The sequence below is a fragment of the Protomyctophum bolini genome, assembly GCF_963924005.1.
Source record: "Protomyctophum bolini genome assembly, chromosome: 19".
Lineage (NCBI taxonomy): Eukaryota > Metazoa > Chordata > Actinopteri > Myctophiformes > Myctophidae > Protomyctophum > Protomyctophum bolini.
The window spans coordinates 30914794-30930329 of NC_137880.1; the positions used below are offsets into that span (position 1 = coordinate 30914794).

The 15536-nt window shown below is 43.4% G+C and overlaps 1 protein-coding gene across 2 annotated transcripts; it reads left to right on the plus strand.

Moving 5' to 3' along the window:
- The first annotated feature begins 254 nt into the window (after nucleotides 1-254).
- Nucleotides 255-15460, plus strand: znf395b (zinc finger protein 395b). Of its 2 annotated transcripts, XR_013965909.1 has the most exons (11): nucleotides 255-380; nucleotides 2283-2424; nucleotides 4776-4957; nucleotides 6847-6959; nucleotides 7439-7638; nucleotides 8940-9040; nucleotides 9324-9582; nucleotides 11248-11343; nucleotides 11605-11723; nucleotides 14438-14968; nucleotides 15044-15460. XR_013965909.1 is itself a non-coding variant. In XM_080791193.1 (10 exons), exons 2-10 carry the CDS (start codon nucleotides 2284-2286, stop codon nucleotides 14547-14549), a joined length of 1323 nt encoding a protein of 440 aa, XP_080647319.1. In that variant the 5' UTR covers nucleotides 255-380; nucleotide 2283; the 3' UTR covers nucleotides 14550-15460. The 2 variants fall into 2 exon arrangements, 1 of the variants encoding a protein (XP_080647319.1); XM_080791193.1 differs by having other exon boundaries at nucleotides 14438-15460.
- Nucleotides 15461-15536: the final 76 nt, after the last annotated feature.

The window sequence follows — 15536 nt, forward strand, 5'->3', positions numbered from 1 at the left end:
TATGTGCATGGTGTGCGTGCGACGTGCGTGCACTGTGCGCGCGCATGCATGCGGATGCTGCTCTCGTGGACATGTTCTGGTGGTGGTGTACTGGTAACCCCTCACCTAGATCATCATCCTTTGTGCAGTGAGTGTGCACGCCGCCTCGGCATTAGCGGCGCGCTGCAGACTGCAGTGTGATATGTTTGCGCCGTGCCCAGCTGTCTCCCCCGGCATTGGACCACCATACAACCTCACGTAGGCTCACAGCCGCCTGTACCGGCCGACCGACCAACCCCCTTTCGCTCAGACAGACCCGGCTTGCAAGTGGGACAGCAGCAGACGGTGCACTTCGCTCCTCGCCTACTCCTCGGGACATTAGGTCTTCGTCCACCCAGCAGGTAAATGCAATCCTAAACGATTTAGTTTTCATTTAAACTGGGGCTTCAATTCCATGAATCGTTGTTGTTGTTGTTTTGCTAAAATGTAATTTCCCTTTAAACACCGAGGGGGGGCATTCTCTCTGATCGCAATCTCTGCTGCCGCCGGGAACACACCGGGTCTGTCTGTGGATGTTAATGTTTATGATGTTTTCATTGATGCTGGGGCTGAGACAATGCGTTTATGATTTATTCTCCAGTATCATTATTTATTGCATGTGTGGGGGTTTTTTCTCCCACATAATTAACTCTGACAAATACATTTCAAGCCGGTTCAAATCATAATACCGCTTTTCTACCTCGATCGCTCCCCTGCGAGACTCGTGTCCGAACACGTTGCCTTAAAGGGGGGTGTGTGCATACAACTGTGTGGGGGTGTGTGTTGGGACACCGCGTTCCACCAATGGGCAAGTAGTAACGGTAATGGGCGCTGTCCCCCCGCACATACTACGTCACTTGTTTACTACTGGAAGTAGGCGCTGATTGGTGGAGAGCCACTGCTAGAGAAAATCTTGCCTGACGTCAGTTTACCTGCTATGTCTATTTCTCTATCTATGTAGTACAGTATGTACAGTGTGGGACGGGTGAAACCAATACACACATTATGTTTGACACTTAATAGCAAACAACGATATTTTGTGCAAGAGTATGGCAGCGACACCACAACTTTGTAACAAGCCAAAACAAAATTCAATTTGTGCTTTACCGACTACACTAAACGTGTCACTTTCTTATGCAGTCGAATTTCGAAATTGTTGCTATTCTGCCGTCTGTCTCATCTATGTGCCCTCTCCCTCCCTCCACAGTTCTTCAGCTATGCATGCACTGAGTGAATACATGGAGGGGATTCTTCCCCAATTATTACACCTTCTGTTAATCACATTCTCTCTGGTCGGTGTCCCTGTTTCTTTTTGAAACATTTTTGAAAGACCTTCAGGATTCTGATTCTGAAAGAATACCGATATTCATCACAAATGGTTTTACCGTAGGCCTATATGTTGTTCAGGGTTGATCCGTTTACATTTTCACACTGTTGTGAATTGTGATTAGTGTTAAGTTACAAACAGCAATGAATGTTTTTGTGCCATTGCATTGACCTAATTAATAATTATCGAAGCATTTTGAGAGGATTTTGGCTCAACAGTACCTCAATGGAATGCTCTGTTGGCGCAGTGTTAAAGTCCCTGCCCACCTGCCAGGTTGTAGGTTCGAATCCACCGTGGTGCAACCGGCTTTGTCGGGCATCTATGGGAACACAATTGGCCCACGTTCGGGAGAGGAAAGCCGGGCGGGGAGGGTGATATTGGTCATTGCATACGGGGAGTGTTTGGTGGGATGAGTAGGACGAAGGCTCTACAAGCTCCCAGTGGGGGCTCCTCACTGGTTAAGTCAGTAGGATACAACAGCAGTGACTACGACTAAATTGGGGAGACAAATAATTGGCTATTGACTGAAAAGATGAAGAAAAATCACACCCGTGTGAAGTGAGGGGTGCTCTTATCATCGTACATCATCATGACGTAATATGTCGATTTGCTCAGACACATATAATGTAAATTCTCAATTCACTGTCAATGGGAATTGAACAAATCATCATGACGTAATATGCCGATTTGCTCAGACACATATGACGTAAATTCTCCATTCATTATTAATGGCATTTACATTTTTGTTAGGACAAAGATCTACACTATAGTTAAGAGGGGCTAGCGGCTAGCGCCCCTCAAAAATGAAAAGTACCTCAATGGTGGAATTGTGATTTATGGTTCATGGTAGATTTAAGTGAGCAAGGCACTCCACAACAGAAAGCCCACAATCTCCTGTTATTATAACGTAGACAAATAATATTGTTGTCATTTTAAGGATGCACGGCAGTGTTGTGAGTCCCCGTACAAAGTGCAGCGGCACCATGGCAGCTATGGGACCTGGAGGGTTCGGGATGGCCGGGACCTGTCCTCTGGCAGGAGCACACCATAGCACAAGGCATGGAGGACAGGAGACTTTGGTAAGTAGTCAAGTTGGTATCCTTTAGGATTTTAACGGTCCGATTCCTTAACGGTTCTCTTTAACGATTCCTATAGGGGGTTCCAAATGAAACCTTACAGGGTTGTAACTCTGAGAGAGTACAAGAGGAACCAAATGGGGTACAGGCTTTAGTTCCGACACACCAAAGGTCCGACAGCCATTAGACCGACAACCTAACCTAACCCTAACTGCAAGCACGACGCAACGCATGATGATTTCCGCATGACGGACCTATGGTGTGTCGGATAAGCGTGCGCACTCCCCCCCCCCCCCAATGGACCCTTGTAACCCCAAAGCAGATAACTGAGGAAACCCTCAGTTATCTGCTTTGGGGTGCCAGGTTGGTGTGTTTGTGTAGCCAGGTGGTGTGTTACGGTTCCATTTGTACACTCAGAGTTATGGTGGTCCTTGAAATTGAAACGTTTGAGAAATCACTGGTATAGTAATTGTATAGCAGACATGAAGTTAAGTCTACATACCAGCTCTCACAGTGTGATAGAAATCTGTTATGGACACGGTTCCAAATGTGATGGAACCGATTCCAGTTCCTCAATATCGGATCCGGTTCCTCCGATGCCCAACCCTACTAAGTAGGCCATCAAGAGAGAGAGAGATGTATACCTCTAAATAGACTAGAGTGGTGACATAGATAAGTTGTATGCATCCCTACTTTTCTGACCCCAGCAGGCGCCCCTCAGCTTCTCGCTATCTATCTGCCTTCAAGAAGATAAAATACAAAACTGACTTGAATGGCATGCTCCACTTTTAAAATAAGTGAAAGAGATTCATTTGACTTTGTGATGCCTACACTATGGTCATGGTAGATATGGAAATGTTTAGATTTACTTTGCGATGCCTAACACTATGGTCATGGTACATATGGAAATGTTAAGATTTACTTTGTGATGCCTACACTATGGTCATGGTACATATGGAAATGTTTAGATTTACTTTGTGATGCCTACACTATGGTCATGGTACATATGGAAATGTTAAGATTTACCGGTAAATTGTGTACATAATATCCCAGTGGACTAGGAAATATTCACAATACCCAGCTTAAAGTTAAATGTAGAGTTTCCAGCAGACCGGAAAATGTGGATTAAGTCTATCAGGCAGTTAGTAGGGACTTTAAGCAATGACAGCTACGGCAGTCCGCTCCGGCAACCGGAAATGGATCAGTGCTCGATACATAAACCTGCTTGCCGTCGCAGCCCTTTCTACTACGGCAGAACCTACACTTACACGTAGTGTCTACAACGCCATGTCATAACCATGTTTATTGAAATTATAGCTGTCATACATTTACACTGATTGCTCCGTCACCTTTCTTATGCTGTGTAATGTGTTGGCATGCTCTGAATGAAAAAATAACACTAATACCATATGTCATATTAACCATGTTTATTAAAACGGTTTTAGAATAACACAGATTGCTCCAGCACCTTCCTCTTTCCACTGATGATCATGTCCAGCCCATGTAAGAATTAAGCAATATTGGCAAGTTAGCTGACGCGCGACAGGGTGTTTTAAAAAAAAGTGTTTATATTTGACAATTTAATTGACACATGCTGCAGCAGCTGCATAGACAAGTCACCATGAGAACCAAAAATGGATGGAGAACCCGTCGCCGACGGCTGTTTGCTTAACAATTTTGATAGCTACGGCGATTGTGTCATAGCTGCCGTACTTCCGCCTAGCGGAGCCGTCTGAAAACAGTCGTTGCTTAAAATCCCTATTGCTAGATTGGATGGATGGGCCGGGAGAGGGAGCATTAAATGTTTTGTTTCAGTCACAACTGAATATAGAATGGGTTTACAATTGCATTACTTTTTACTTCATTTAAAATCAAGGCAGACACACTAATATCAAGGTCTTGAAGTGTGTCCAAGCCACGCCAGATGAGTAAGTGTCCACGCCGAGCAATCAATCAATAAGTGCGCCGTCCAAGTCGGCAAGCCGTAAAAATAATGGGTTATAACCGGTTTTGAAATTGCACATTATGCAGGACCTTGAGAGTGGAACAAAACGAGTGCTCCACTGTCCCCTCCCTCAAAATAGTTGGAAACATTTATTGAAACATGATTCAGAACAAGAGAGACCTGTTTAGCGGGAAGTTAGATACTTATCTTGTTAGCAAAGGTGAAAACACAGTGACCATTATTGGTGAGAACTACAATGGGGAAAGCAGTATCACTTTAGAGACAAGTAAGAATTGTGTTATAATTAAAGAAGATTTCCACCGTGCCACGAGAGGGGTGGACACATGCAAAACATATTGCATTGATGCATTCGTGACCGTTGGTATTTTTGGTTTGTCTCCCACTGAAGTGCTGTGTCCAGGGAATCGTGTCATCAGGGATGCAGAGTGTGGGACACGTGACCCAGGCACCGAGCCACACCGCCTGGGGAAAGGCTGAGGGAAGCTGGGGCAAAGTAGCTGGTCCCCTGCAAAGTGTAGTCCCTACAAGGCCTGTCTGCAACCTGCCAGCCAATATGGATGTACCATATAGGTGAGAGATTGAAATGTCATGTACAGAGTAGGCCATAACAGTGTCTTAACCCATTTTGGGCGGGAACCCCTTTTGGTCCATAGTATGTATGTATAGCATAGTAGTTTATATGTATAGTTTCATTATATAGATATTCCACTGTTACTTTCTTAGCTTACGCATGTTTCATGATAAATGTTTTTATGTGATGTATTCCCATGCTTTTTTTTAGTTCTTGCTTAATGTAAGTCGCTCTGGATTAAGAGCGTCTACTAAATGCCTAAATTGTAAATTGGTCTTAGCATTATGTTATGATTTAGCTATTGAAAAATAGCAGATCTACAAGCTCGTAGCGAGCTTGTAGGTCTGCTATTTTTGAAAAATCGTGAAAATATTTATTTCTGAAAACTGGAGGATTTAGAAGATTTTTTTTTAAATTTCGAGGTCAGGCCTAAATGGGTTAATGTTGGTTGGAGAAAGGCACTGAAACATCACCATTATGACAAATGGGGCAATTCCTAGTGTTCTGTTAATTATATCCCTTCAACCAATGTTTCCAAAGCTTAGTGTCTGACCTGATAACGGTACACGTTATTATTTATATGCAGTAAGGTAGGTATATGCTTTTAATGTCACATAGAAACCTTTTTGTGTAACCCAAATCTTGCAGAACAGGATTCAGACTATTTTGTTGTTCAAAGTTCAAAGTTCAAGTTCAAATCCAGAAATACAGATACAAAAATCTGCATGGCATCTTCCCCGCATTGACAACATTGCGGCTTGTGTTGTGGCCATGTCGACTAGTGGAGTTACAGTTTGACCTTCACTTTAACTTCACCAGGCTTTTCCTGGTTATGCAGATGTTTCTTCCCGAGTTGATTTGTTGATATATAAGAAAATATTAATAATAATAAAAATATAACCTGCTTCTGGATTATTCGAATAACATATTTTAACATAACTCCTTTTCTTTTCAACATCTATGGATGAGTTATCTATGTTCTTAAATGCATGTGGTACAGGGTGTAGGGTTGGAAACCTGCTAATTGATCACCTTATGTACAGTATGCAGACGATTTGGTCATCTTTAGTCCATATAGTGCTGGTCTTCAACAGCTGCTGAGTACATGCTCACAGTACGGTGCTGACTTTGACATTACATATAATGCAAAAAAGAGCAAGATAATGATTGTCCGAAGCAGGGAAGACAGACATCTAACCTTTCCTGACTTTTATCTCTCTGGCTCTGTCCTTAGTGTCTGCAGTGAGATTAAATATTTGGGCCACATCATCTCAAATGATTTCTCTCTGATGACAAGGACATATATACTACAGACAGCGTCGGAAGCTGTATGCACAAGGAAACATGCTGTGTCGAAAATGTAGCATGTGCTCAGTACCGGTGAAGATTTAACTTTTTAAATCCTTCTGTACACCCCTGTATACCGCCCACCTGTGGTGTCGCTACAAACAAGCCAGTATTGGACTGTATGAGGCTGCTACTGAGAGCTCCAAGAAGCTCCAGTGCAAGCCAGATGTTTGTCAGTGTTGGGGTCCCCACCTGCTCTGCTGTGCTACGATATCTTATTTATGTGTAGGGTATCTGAGTCAGTAGATGTCAATACTAACCCGATACTTAGTTCTGTCAGGTTCTCCTCCAGACTGTGGAACCATTGGCGAACTTGTCTGTATGTTCCAAACTGAACATGGTATATTGTTGTTTTTTACTGTGATATGGATTCCCCATAGTCTGCAATGAAGATCGGTTTTGATATATATCTTTGGTTAATTGCGAGCCCTAGACAGAACATCCTGCAAACCCTGTTAACGATGTCAGCATTATGATGTTTAAGAATTCCCCTTCTGCACAAGTAGAAGGTGCTCATTTGTTCATTGTGTTGTGCCTTCAGTTTCCGCAGCCCAGAGTCGGTAGAGATGGATGAGATCATGGCAGCTATGGTTCTGACCAGCCTGTCCTGTAGTCCTGTGGTCCAGAGCCCTCCACAGACCCATCATGGTCCAGGTATGTCAACAGACAGCCCCAGCAGTGTTATCTGTCTTATTCATTCAGTAAATTCAGTTCTTTGACGAGAACACACATTCTGCACAATTGTAATGCAAGTAGCTTGGCTTTTCACATCCCAGGACTGTTTAATAAATTTTGGGCGAGAACCCCTTTTTGGTGTTTTAAGCATTACGTTATACTTTAGCTATTGAAAAATAGCAGATCTACAAGCTCGTAGCGCGGCACAGAGTGCCTTGCTATGAGCTTGTAGGTCTGCTATTTTTGAAAAATCGTGAAAATGTGGCACAAATCCTGACAGAAAACTGTCAGGATTTAGAAGACATTTTATAAATGTCGACGTCAGGCCTAAATGGGTTTACAAGAGATTAAACCATTTTTAACCGGACAATCCCTATTTTGCCCAAAATCTCCCAAGTGACTGATGCTGATCTGGTGGTCTAGTCTGATTCCTAACATGAATTGTTCTTGTCTTCCAGCGGTCTCGTCTTCCTCAGCGGACATGGAGTGTGGCGGTGAAGAGCTTTCAGACAGTGGCAGCAGTGGCTACTGGAGCTGGGACCATGGCAGAGTAAGCCCCGCCCCCTCCCCATCCGTCACCGAGATGGACAGCAGCCCCGACGAAGGTCTGCAGCTGGAGCTGGAGCAGGGGGAGGAGTTTACCACCAGAAAGGCAAAGGTAAACGGAATGTACTGCCTGCCAACCAAAGGTCTATAAAAAATTGGCCACTGCAGTTCATTTGAGTGACGTGTATCGACGTGAGGGCGGAAATGCGCCGGAAGATGGGAAGGCACACTACTCCATGCTGCCAATCACAGAGCGTCTTATCCTGGACTTGTCAGACCCGAACGTCCGCTTCTGTGAAGCACTAGTCTTTATTTTTATTTTTTATCCCACGATTTTGTAACCCATTTTTCACCCCTGTGTCAATCATCTAATGTGATCCTGGGCTCTACACACCCTCCACCAACCTAGTCCCCCATATATGGGGGACAAGGGGAGAGCAACGGACTTGAACTCATGCTTCCTTCATGCCTGAGTGTCCAAGTTGCTCCTTTACACCTGACAGGGGGGAGTTTCCCTGGTTGGACGTAGCGCGTGGAAGGAACACGGTACTGGGGGGTCTAATTATTCCTGTCAAAATAACACTTTGTTTGAAATAGACACTCATGCTTTCCAAGGTGTGATTTGGGGGGGCAGAAAAAGACAAAGACAAAAAAACAACAACCAAGAAACGAAAGTATTTACATTATTGCTGAGGGGAACAAAAACAAAACGGCTTTGGACTTCGACCATGAGAAGAGGAAGGGTGTCTTAAACATTTTCTACAAAGATAATAAAGCAGGCAATTAGGACCAGTGAGATCACACAAAAAGTCTGCTCTCAGAGGGGCAATGTGTACTATCCAGTTGTTCCAAATTTGGTAGAAATTGTCTAGTCCAGTTCTTAGGATGTATTTAAATTTTTCCATTTTGAAAATATCCAGGACTATTCCATGCCAATCGTCCATTGTGGGTGTGATTGGGGTTAGCCATCTTCTTGTTATTGACTTTTTGCTGGCTGCCAAGAGCACTTTCTGAAAAGTCTATGAGGAAAATGAACGGGGATTTATTTTCCGGGTCTCTCGAGGGGGCGGGACTGCGACGCTCTATAGTAGTCTGGCTACGACAGACTAGTGAAGCACCGACGCGGAAGCTTGCCCTCACTTTTGCACATACGCCCCAGAGCCGAAGGAGGCATCTACCTTTCCATGTCTATGGCTTCACCTGCATGGCTCTGGGAGCCGTCAAATAATATTGAAACCTGTAGTACCTGCCCACGGAGATTGGCCTTTCGATTCCCCCCATGGTGCCTCTGGCTTGAAGGAAGAGGAGCCTGTTCAGCGGGGAGCTGAACAGGCTTTTTATTTGTTTTTATTTGTGTTCTCCTTCCTCATTCTTCACCTAATTTGCATACATGTCGTCTCTTGTGTGTTGCAGAACTCTTTCAGAGGAATGTACAAGTGTCTGTGGCCGGGTTGTAGCAAGGTGCTCGCGGCTTCAGTCGGAATGAAGAGACACATCCGTGTTCTGCATCTGGGGTCAGTTGTCAGCGTGCCATTCATTTACCATTACTGTGCGATACGGTGCATACATTTGTAACCTGCACTGTATGTGTGGCTTTTACTGTAGAAATGCTTATCTGTCTGTCTCTCTGGCTCTTTCTTTATCTAACACTCACACACCATGTACATACACTGTGTGTGTCACATACACACATGCACACCTGTTACTCACAAACGCATACGCATACTGCACATATACACACACCTGCTGCTACACATTACTCCATATTGCATACACACAAACACACACACATGGCAGCGGTGTGTCAGACCAGTCCCGAAGGGAGGAGGACTTCTATTACACCAAGATCCCGTGCGAGGCTGTGGACACACCTCCCCCCCTCCAGGCCCTTGGCTGGGCGTCCTGCGGTTCTCCCTCTAGCTCTGAGATCCAGGGCCTCCCGGCTCCCAGGCCCAGGTCCAACTCCAGCTCCGGGCCAGGACCGGGAAGGCCCAGCACTCTCAGCCAGTCAGCACCCAGCAGCTTCTGGCAAATCCATTCAGAACACCTCTACCAGGTTAGATTCACATTTGATAAAATGTTTCTTTGGTCATTAGCACTGGGAGAAGGTCAGTGTTTTAGAGTGGTGGCTCCTAATCCCTGGTAATGCTGTTTTTCCATCCTACCAGGCTGATTAGGTTGACCTGGTGTCCTTACAGTTGTAGCTATTTAATCAGAGACAGGTTGACTCGGTGGGATGGAAAACCAGCACCATCAGGGGTGCCAAGGACCAAAAATTGAGAATGACAGGTTCAAAGACAAGCAGCATGCTCAAGGGCACATCATTCAACAGCACATGGCTGTGTGGTTGTTGTTGTTTCAGGGACAAAACATGTGACCTTTCAGTTACAGTATGCTCTCTCTTCAAACACAAAACACAAAATGTACCTTCGCATCACGCAGACTAGATGATGGTGTCAGCACGCATCACAAAGCAGCACCTTTCGGCAGTGACCTTAGTTCACCCTGTGCCTTTAAAATGGATGCTTTGTGACAGTGTGAGAGAAAGCTGTTAGCTTGCTAGGTTCCCTCCAGCCCCCCCAGGGTGACGGTGATTGAAGTATCCTCTACCCAATATCCTCTCTCTTGGGCGTCTACTCACTGTAATATATCCCTCAATTTGATTAATTAAAAACAACTTAAAATGTTAAAAACTCATACCACCCCTTTTTTTGGCCTTTTCTTTTCTGGCTGTTCACCATAAAACTCTGCTCTGCTCCGTTTATAAATCCACTCAGATGTTTCTGTCACGATTTCGCTTTGGCTGCAAAGAAAGTTGTCATGAATATATTTTATATTACTTTTATAACCCAGTGTGAATGCCCATAATCTCCTTATTTCCTTATATACCGGTAGTTATATAATCAGAAGTCAATGTGCGTGCGTGTTCGCGTGCATATGCCAAGACAGTGGGTGGTCTAAGGATGCTGTTAATTGTGTGTGCATGTGTCGTGTGTACTTTTTGGTATGAAACCGTTATTACTTTGATAAAATGTCATGCTTTTTACATTTGCATTCTTTTTGCTGTGGTTGAAATACAAGGGTGAATTGTCAAGCAAGCATATGCTTGGCTTTAAGGCTCTGCAGAAAGAGAACAGACATCTTTGCTCTGCAGAAAGAGAACAGACAACTTGGTTTCAAATGAGAATGGATTCATGAGTACTTTGATACCAGATTTTTCAGATCGAGTTGTTTGTAGCAATTTTGAGGGAAATAGTTTGATCCTGATGTAAGAGGCAGACTGAAAGGAAAACATTGGACGGATCCGTGTTGATCACAGGACTAGAGATAGTGTGTACAGAATTCGTGACAATTACATTGTTAACAAACGTTATTATGTACAGTAAGTGATAATTTAAAAAGTTAGTTTTATAAAGATAATATCTGGCCATTTGAAGGTTTTGTGAATCACATGTCTTCTAATATCTTGTACGTTCCATTGAAAAGGACGAGCACTTGCAGTCAGGTCTTGATTTGAATTTGTACTGCAAGCCTTTCAGCAGTTAAGCCTTCCTCATAATAATGCATGATGCACACTGAGGAATAGGCTCGATTTAATCATTAATTTAAGTAAGGAATGAAGATCCAGCTCTTGCTGAAATGGTACTATATTGGACTTGTTCATGTTGCATGTTTGTACTTCCTTTTGATTCCTCTCCGCTCTCTAACCTGCTCCTTCCAGGCCTGCAGTCCTCTGCAGCTCGCCACGCCGTCTCGTAGTCCCGCCACCCTGGGTTGGACTCCCTTTGTGTCCGTCTCGACCCAGGATAACAGTCCAGTAGGTTGTTTTTGTCACTACCACCGTGTCTTTATGTATAATAATTCTGGTTGTATTTGTCTACTCTAAATCTAACTGTCTGTCTATATGTATGCATGTATGTCTTTCTGCATGTGTGTATGCGACATGTTTGTATGTGTGTGTATGTCTGTAGGTTGGTTTTCCATGTCATATCTGAAAACTCCTGTGTCTCTATGGATGTTTACATACTGTACCCGCTGACCTTTCAAGAAAGCACATTTTTCTTTTATGATTTATTAGGTGGTGAAACCCCGCTGCCGGTCCGTGAGTGTGGGAGAGCAGTGGCTCCAACAGAACAGCGCCGCCAACAGGCTGCAGACCATGAGTGCATCTCCCTCACGCAGTCTCTGCTCCTTCAGGTATGGCAGCAGTTTAGTCTCTGTCTTCGTTTGCAGTTTGATGTTAGTCATTTAGTTGCTGATGTTATCCAAAATGACTTTGTATTGAAACAATATTGTCTGTCATTTTTATTGTTGCTTCTGTGCTCTGTGATCGAACCGGAAGACATGATTCTATTCACTTTCAGTGTATAGTGAAATAGGTCTTCAAATCACACTTAAAGTACATAAAGAAATGCAAAAATCAAAAATCTCCCTTTATACTTATATCTTGTAATTACTGTTAACACTCTTGGAGGACTTTTCAGTCCACATTTGACAAAAGAGAAAAACTTTATTTGTGTCAGGCAGAACTAACACCAAACCACCTCTAAGTGCTAGTTATCATACAGATTGGTTAAAATATTGTTTTATTCATTAGAATAACTTCTGGATTGCAGCTTCAGGTACTTAATTTGGGGAAAGTGAAATGGCTGTATTCGTGTCATAATACCCTTGACAGAAGTACTCTAGACCAAAATCAATTAATCACGATGACTTCGGTAGACAAAATCTATCAGATCAGTGAGTGTAAAAATGTGCTGTGTAAATAATAACTGAGCCTTTAGGCCTGGACAGAGTCCCTTACGTCAAAACGCAAGGTTTTTTGTCCATACAGAGTCGCTCCGTTGCTATTGTAGAGTTGCGTCGCTGTGGTGAGTATTTATTGTGGGTCCTAATGTGCAATCAACTTTCATCCACTAGATGACATCCCTGACATATTTGGCCCAAAAACATATATTAAAGCAATGGGGGCGGCCCATTCATTGGGCGGCCCACTGGACAACAGGTGGCCAGTCCAGGCCTGATGATCACTGACGAGTTTGCAAAGTCATATTGTCCTGTTTAACTTTCAATGTGATATATCCATGCCGATCGTGTTCACGTTTACAACTCAATGTGCCAGCGATAGTGTCATCCTCTTTCAAGAGGGGTCGAGCAGAGGAGGAAAAGCCTTCTTGCTCTCTGCTGCCCACGGGTATTTTGCTGTCCTCGACGCAACGGCTTGCGTTGGGACGGATCACGTTGGGTTTGAGACGGATCACGTAACTGACGTGACGCAAGGGGAGAAATTTCTCTCACCCTCAGTTGCATATGTCTTCTTGCGTCGATTACGTTCGACTCTGCAAGGCACTTTTGCAGTATTTGAGAGTAGGGATGACGCCTAGTATATTGCCAAAGAACACTTCATAGGACAGGCTGTTCAGTTAAAGAATGGGTGGATCAAACCTTTCAGTAAAGGGTGGTCTCTCTAAAGGCCTTTTCATGCTCCAGTTTTAGGTGGTAAGGTGACCACCGAAAACTACGACATGACGTCACACCGTGGTGGTAAGCGATTCACTGCTCACCCAAACACATGTCTCTACTTGTATTATCTCTGTCTCTATTCGGTGGTCACCTTATGACAAAAAGTATGAATAGCTTACCTTACAGTCTTTATCTGTCTGTCTCTATATATATAATCAATGCACCCGTTTAATTAAGTCTCCAGCTCCAAGAGTGTTCCCAGCTTCTGCTCTAATCATGTTTCATACCTTACTATTTATTCACCTAGGCATGCTCTGTAGTATGACGGTGTATACTCTATGTGACAGAGAGAGAAAGAGAGTTTCTCCTAGTATATATACCGTAGTTTATATAATTGTATTGGTTTTAGGGTCTGTACTTTTTACATTATATATTAATAATATTGTTTCCACTCTGAAGGATTGTCAATCCCATCTTTACACGGACGACACAGTTCTATATTGTGTTGCCAATTCCAGTAAAAAAGCTATTATTGAGTCCACTTTCCTCTCGGTCCTGGACTACGGGGACATTATTTATAGGTCTGCTGCTCCTTCACTTTTAAAGCGGCTAGACACTGTCTACCACTCTGCCTTGCGGTGGACTACTGGAGATAGGTAGAGAGACGGTACCCACCACTGTGCACTCAGGTTTATCCTCTCTGACAGAGAGGCGAGATAAGCATTGGCACCTATTTTTATATAAAGCCATTGCTGGGATGCTCCCTGACTATATCTGTTCCATGTTGGAATTGAACAATAGCTCGTATCAGACCCGCTCTAGTGATTTCTTTTTTGAACAAGTCCAATATAGTACCATTTCAGCAAGAGCTGGATCTTCATTCCTTACTTAAATGAATGATTAAATCGAGCCTATTCCTCAGTGTGCATCATGCATTATTATGAGGAAGGCTTAACTGCTGAAAGGCTTGCAGTACAAATTCAAATCAAGACCTGACTGCAAGTGCTCGTCCTTTTCAATGGAACGTACAAGATATTAGAAGACATGTGATTCAGACAGAGTTGGGCAAGACAGCTTTTTCTGTCAATGGCCCAACTTCGTGGAACGAACTTCAAAATTCCTTAAAACTGAGCTCCCTGCCATCCTTCGGTCAGTTCAAAGGAATGCTCCAGAACATTTTTCACCGCGATTGCTCCTGCTTCAATTGATTTATTTTACTGGTTGTTCTGCATGTAAGTTCATTTGTAATTGTATCCTGATTTATAATGTTGTGTTGATGTATTGTTTTGACTGTATTTGTGAATTGTAACCTTGGCTACATTTAAAATGAGGGCTTGCCCTCAATTGCATTTCCGAGAATAAATAAAGGTGATGATGATGATATTGGTAACTCCCCTGTCTCAGGTTGTAAAAACTCACTGTGGATCTTTGTGTGTTTACATCTACAGGAAGGGGCGAGGGGAGGCCAAGAAATGCCGTAAAGTTTACGGGGTGGAGCGTAAAGACCAGTGGTGCACAGCGTGCCGCTGGAAGAAAGCCTGTCAGCGATTCCCGGACTAGACGACGGCCAATGATGAAGGTGGGGCGAGGGGGGCTGGGTAGTGGACTGATGAATGATGCAAGAAAGACTTTTATTGAAAAAGAGTAAACCTTGGCCTAAGAGCCGACAGAAAACAACCATTCTTTTCCTTTCAACGTTGTTTTATTTTCGAGGGGCGCTAGCCCCTCCTATGCCCAGCTTTGTGTGTTTGTGTGTACCACGTTTGGCTGATTTGGCTGAGCACAGAATGTGATGTAGGATGATGTATGATGATGTATAATGATAAGAGCGCCCCTCACTTCACACGAGTGTGAGTTATGTTGTTGCATTTGATCTTCCCCTACAGTACGTCTCTGTATTTTGATACCTGGGAACCCATGGTGCTAGTTAAGCTCCTCTCACGTACTGTATACCATGTGACCATGAACCCATGGTGCTAGTTAAGCTCCTCTCACGTACTGTATACCATGTGACCATGTGCTAGGCCTACAGTACACTCCTGTTCTATCCAAAGGATATCGCCTATCTATCCATTTTATGCTGAATCTGATTATTTTTACTCTTGTTTCCTTAAACACTTCAATCTCTTCCAGTGTTAGTGTTTCTGATATACTACTTCTATATTGGATGTTATGGATTCTGTACAAGTATTTTATAACTTTTTTTGTATTGTCTTGTCCTTTCAACCAACGTGTTGGATCGGATTTACGAATTGTTGTTTTTTAGTTTTAGTTATTATTTCTTTGGCACTTTGATGGAATAAGCTACACTTGGTTTGCCTCAAATCAAACTCCTTCCAGAAAAATGGGTTCTCTTCTTACCCAGATGTTCCAAACAGCCAGTGTTAGTGGTCTTTCATTGTAAACTCCTGAACAGTTGAGCTAACAGGATGTTACTGTGTATGTGTAATATAAAACAATAAGCTATTGGATCATGCCAACGGGACAAGCGTTATTAAGACGACTGAATTTGTAATAGCAATACAAAAACAAAACAATAAATATATT

Excerpts from the sequence above, each read along its gene's own strand:
- znf395b (XM_080791193.1), top strand. The coding sequence starts at position 2,284 with ATGCACGGCAGTGTTGTGAGTCCCCGTACAAAGTGCAGCGGCACCATG. Across the intron at positions 2,425-4,775 it reads ATGGAGGACAGGAGACTTTG|TGCTGTGTCCAGGGAATCGT; the intron begins GTAAGTAGTCAA and ends CTCCCACTGAAG. Across the intron at positions 7,639-8,939 it reads TTACCACCAGAAAGGCAAAG|AACTCTTTCAGAGGAATGTA; the intron begins GTAAACGGAATG and ends TGTGTGTTGCAG.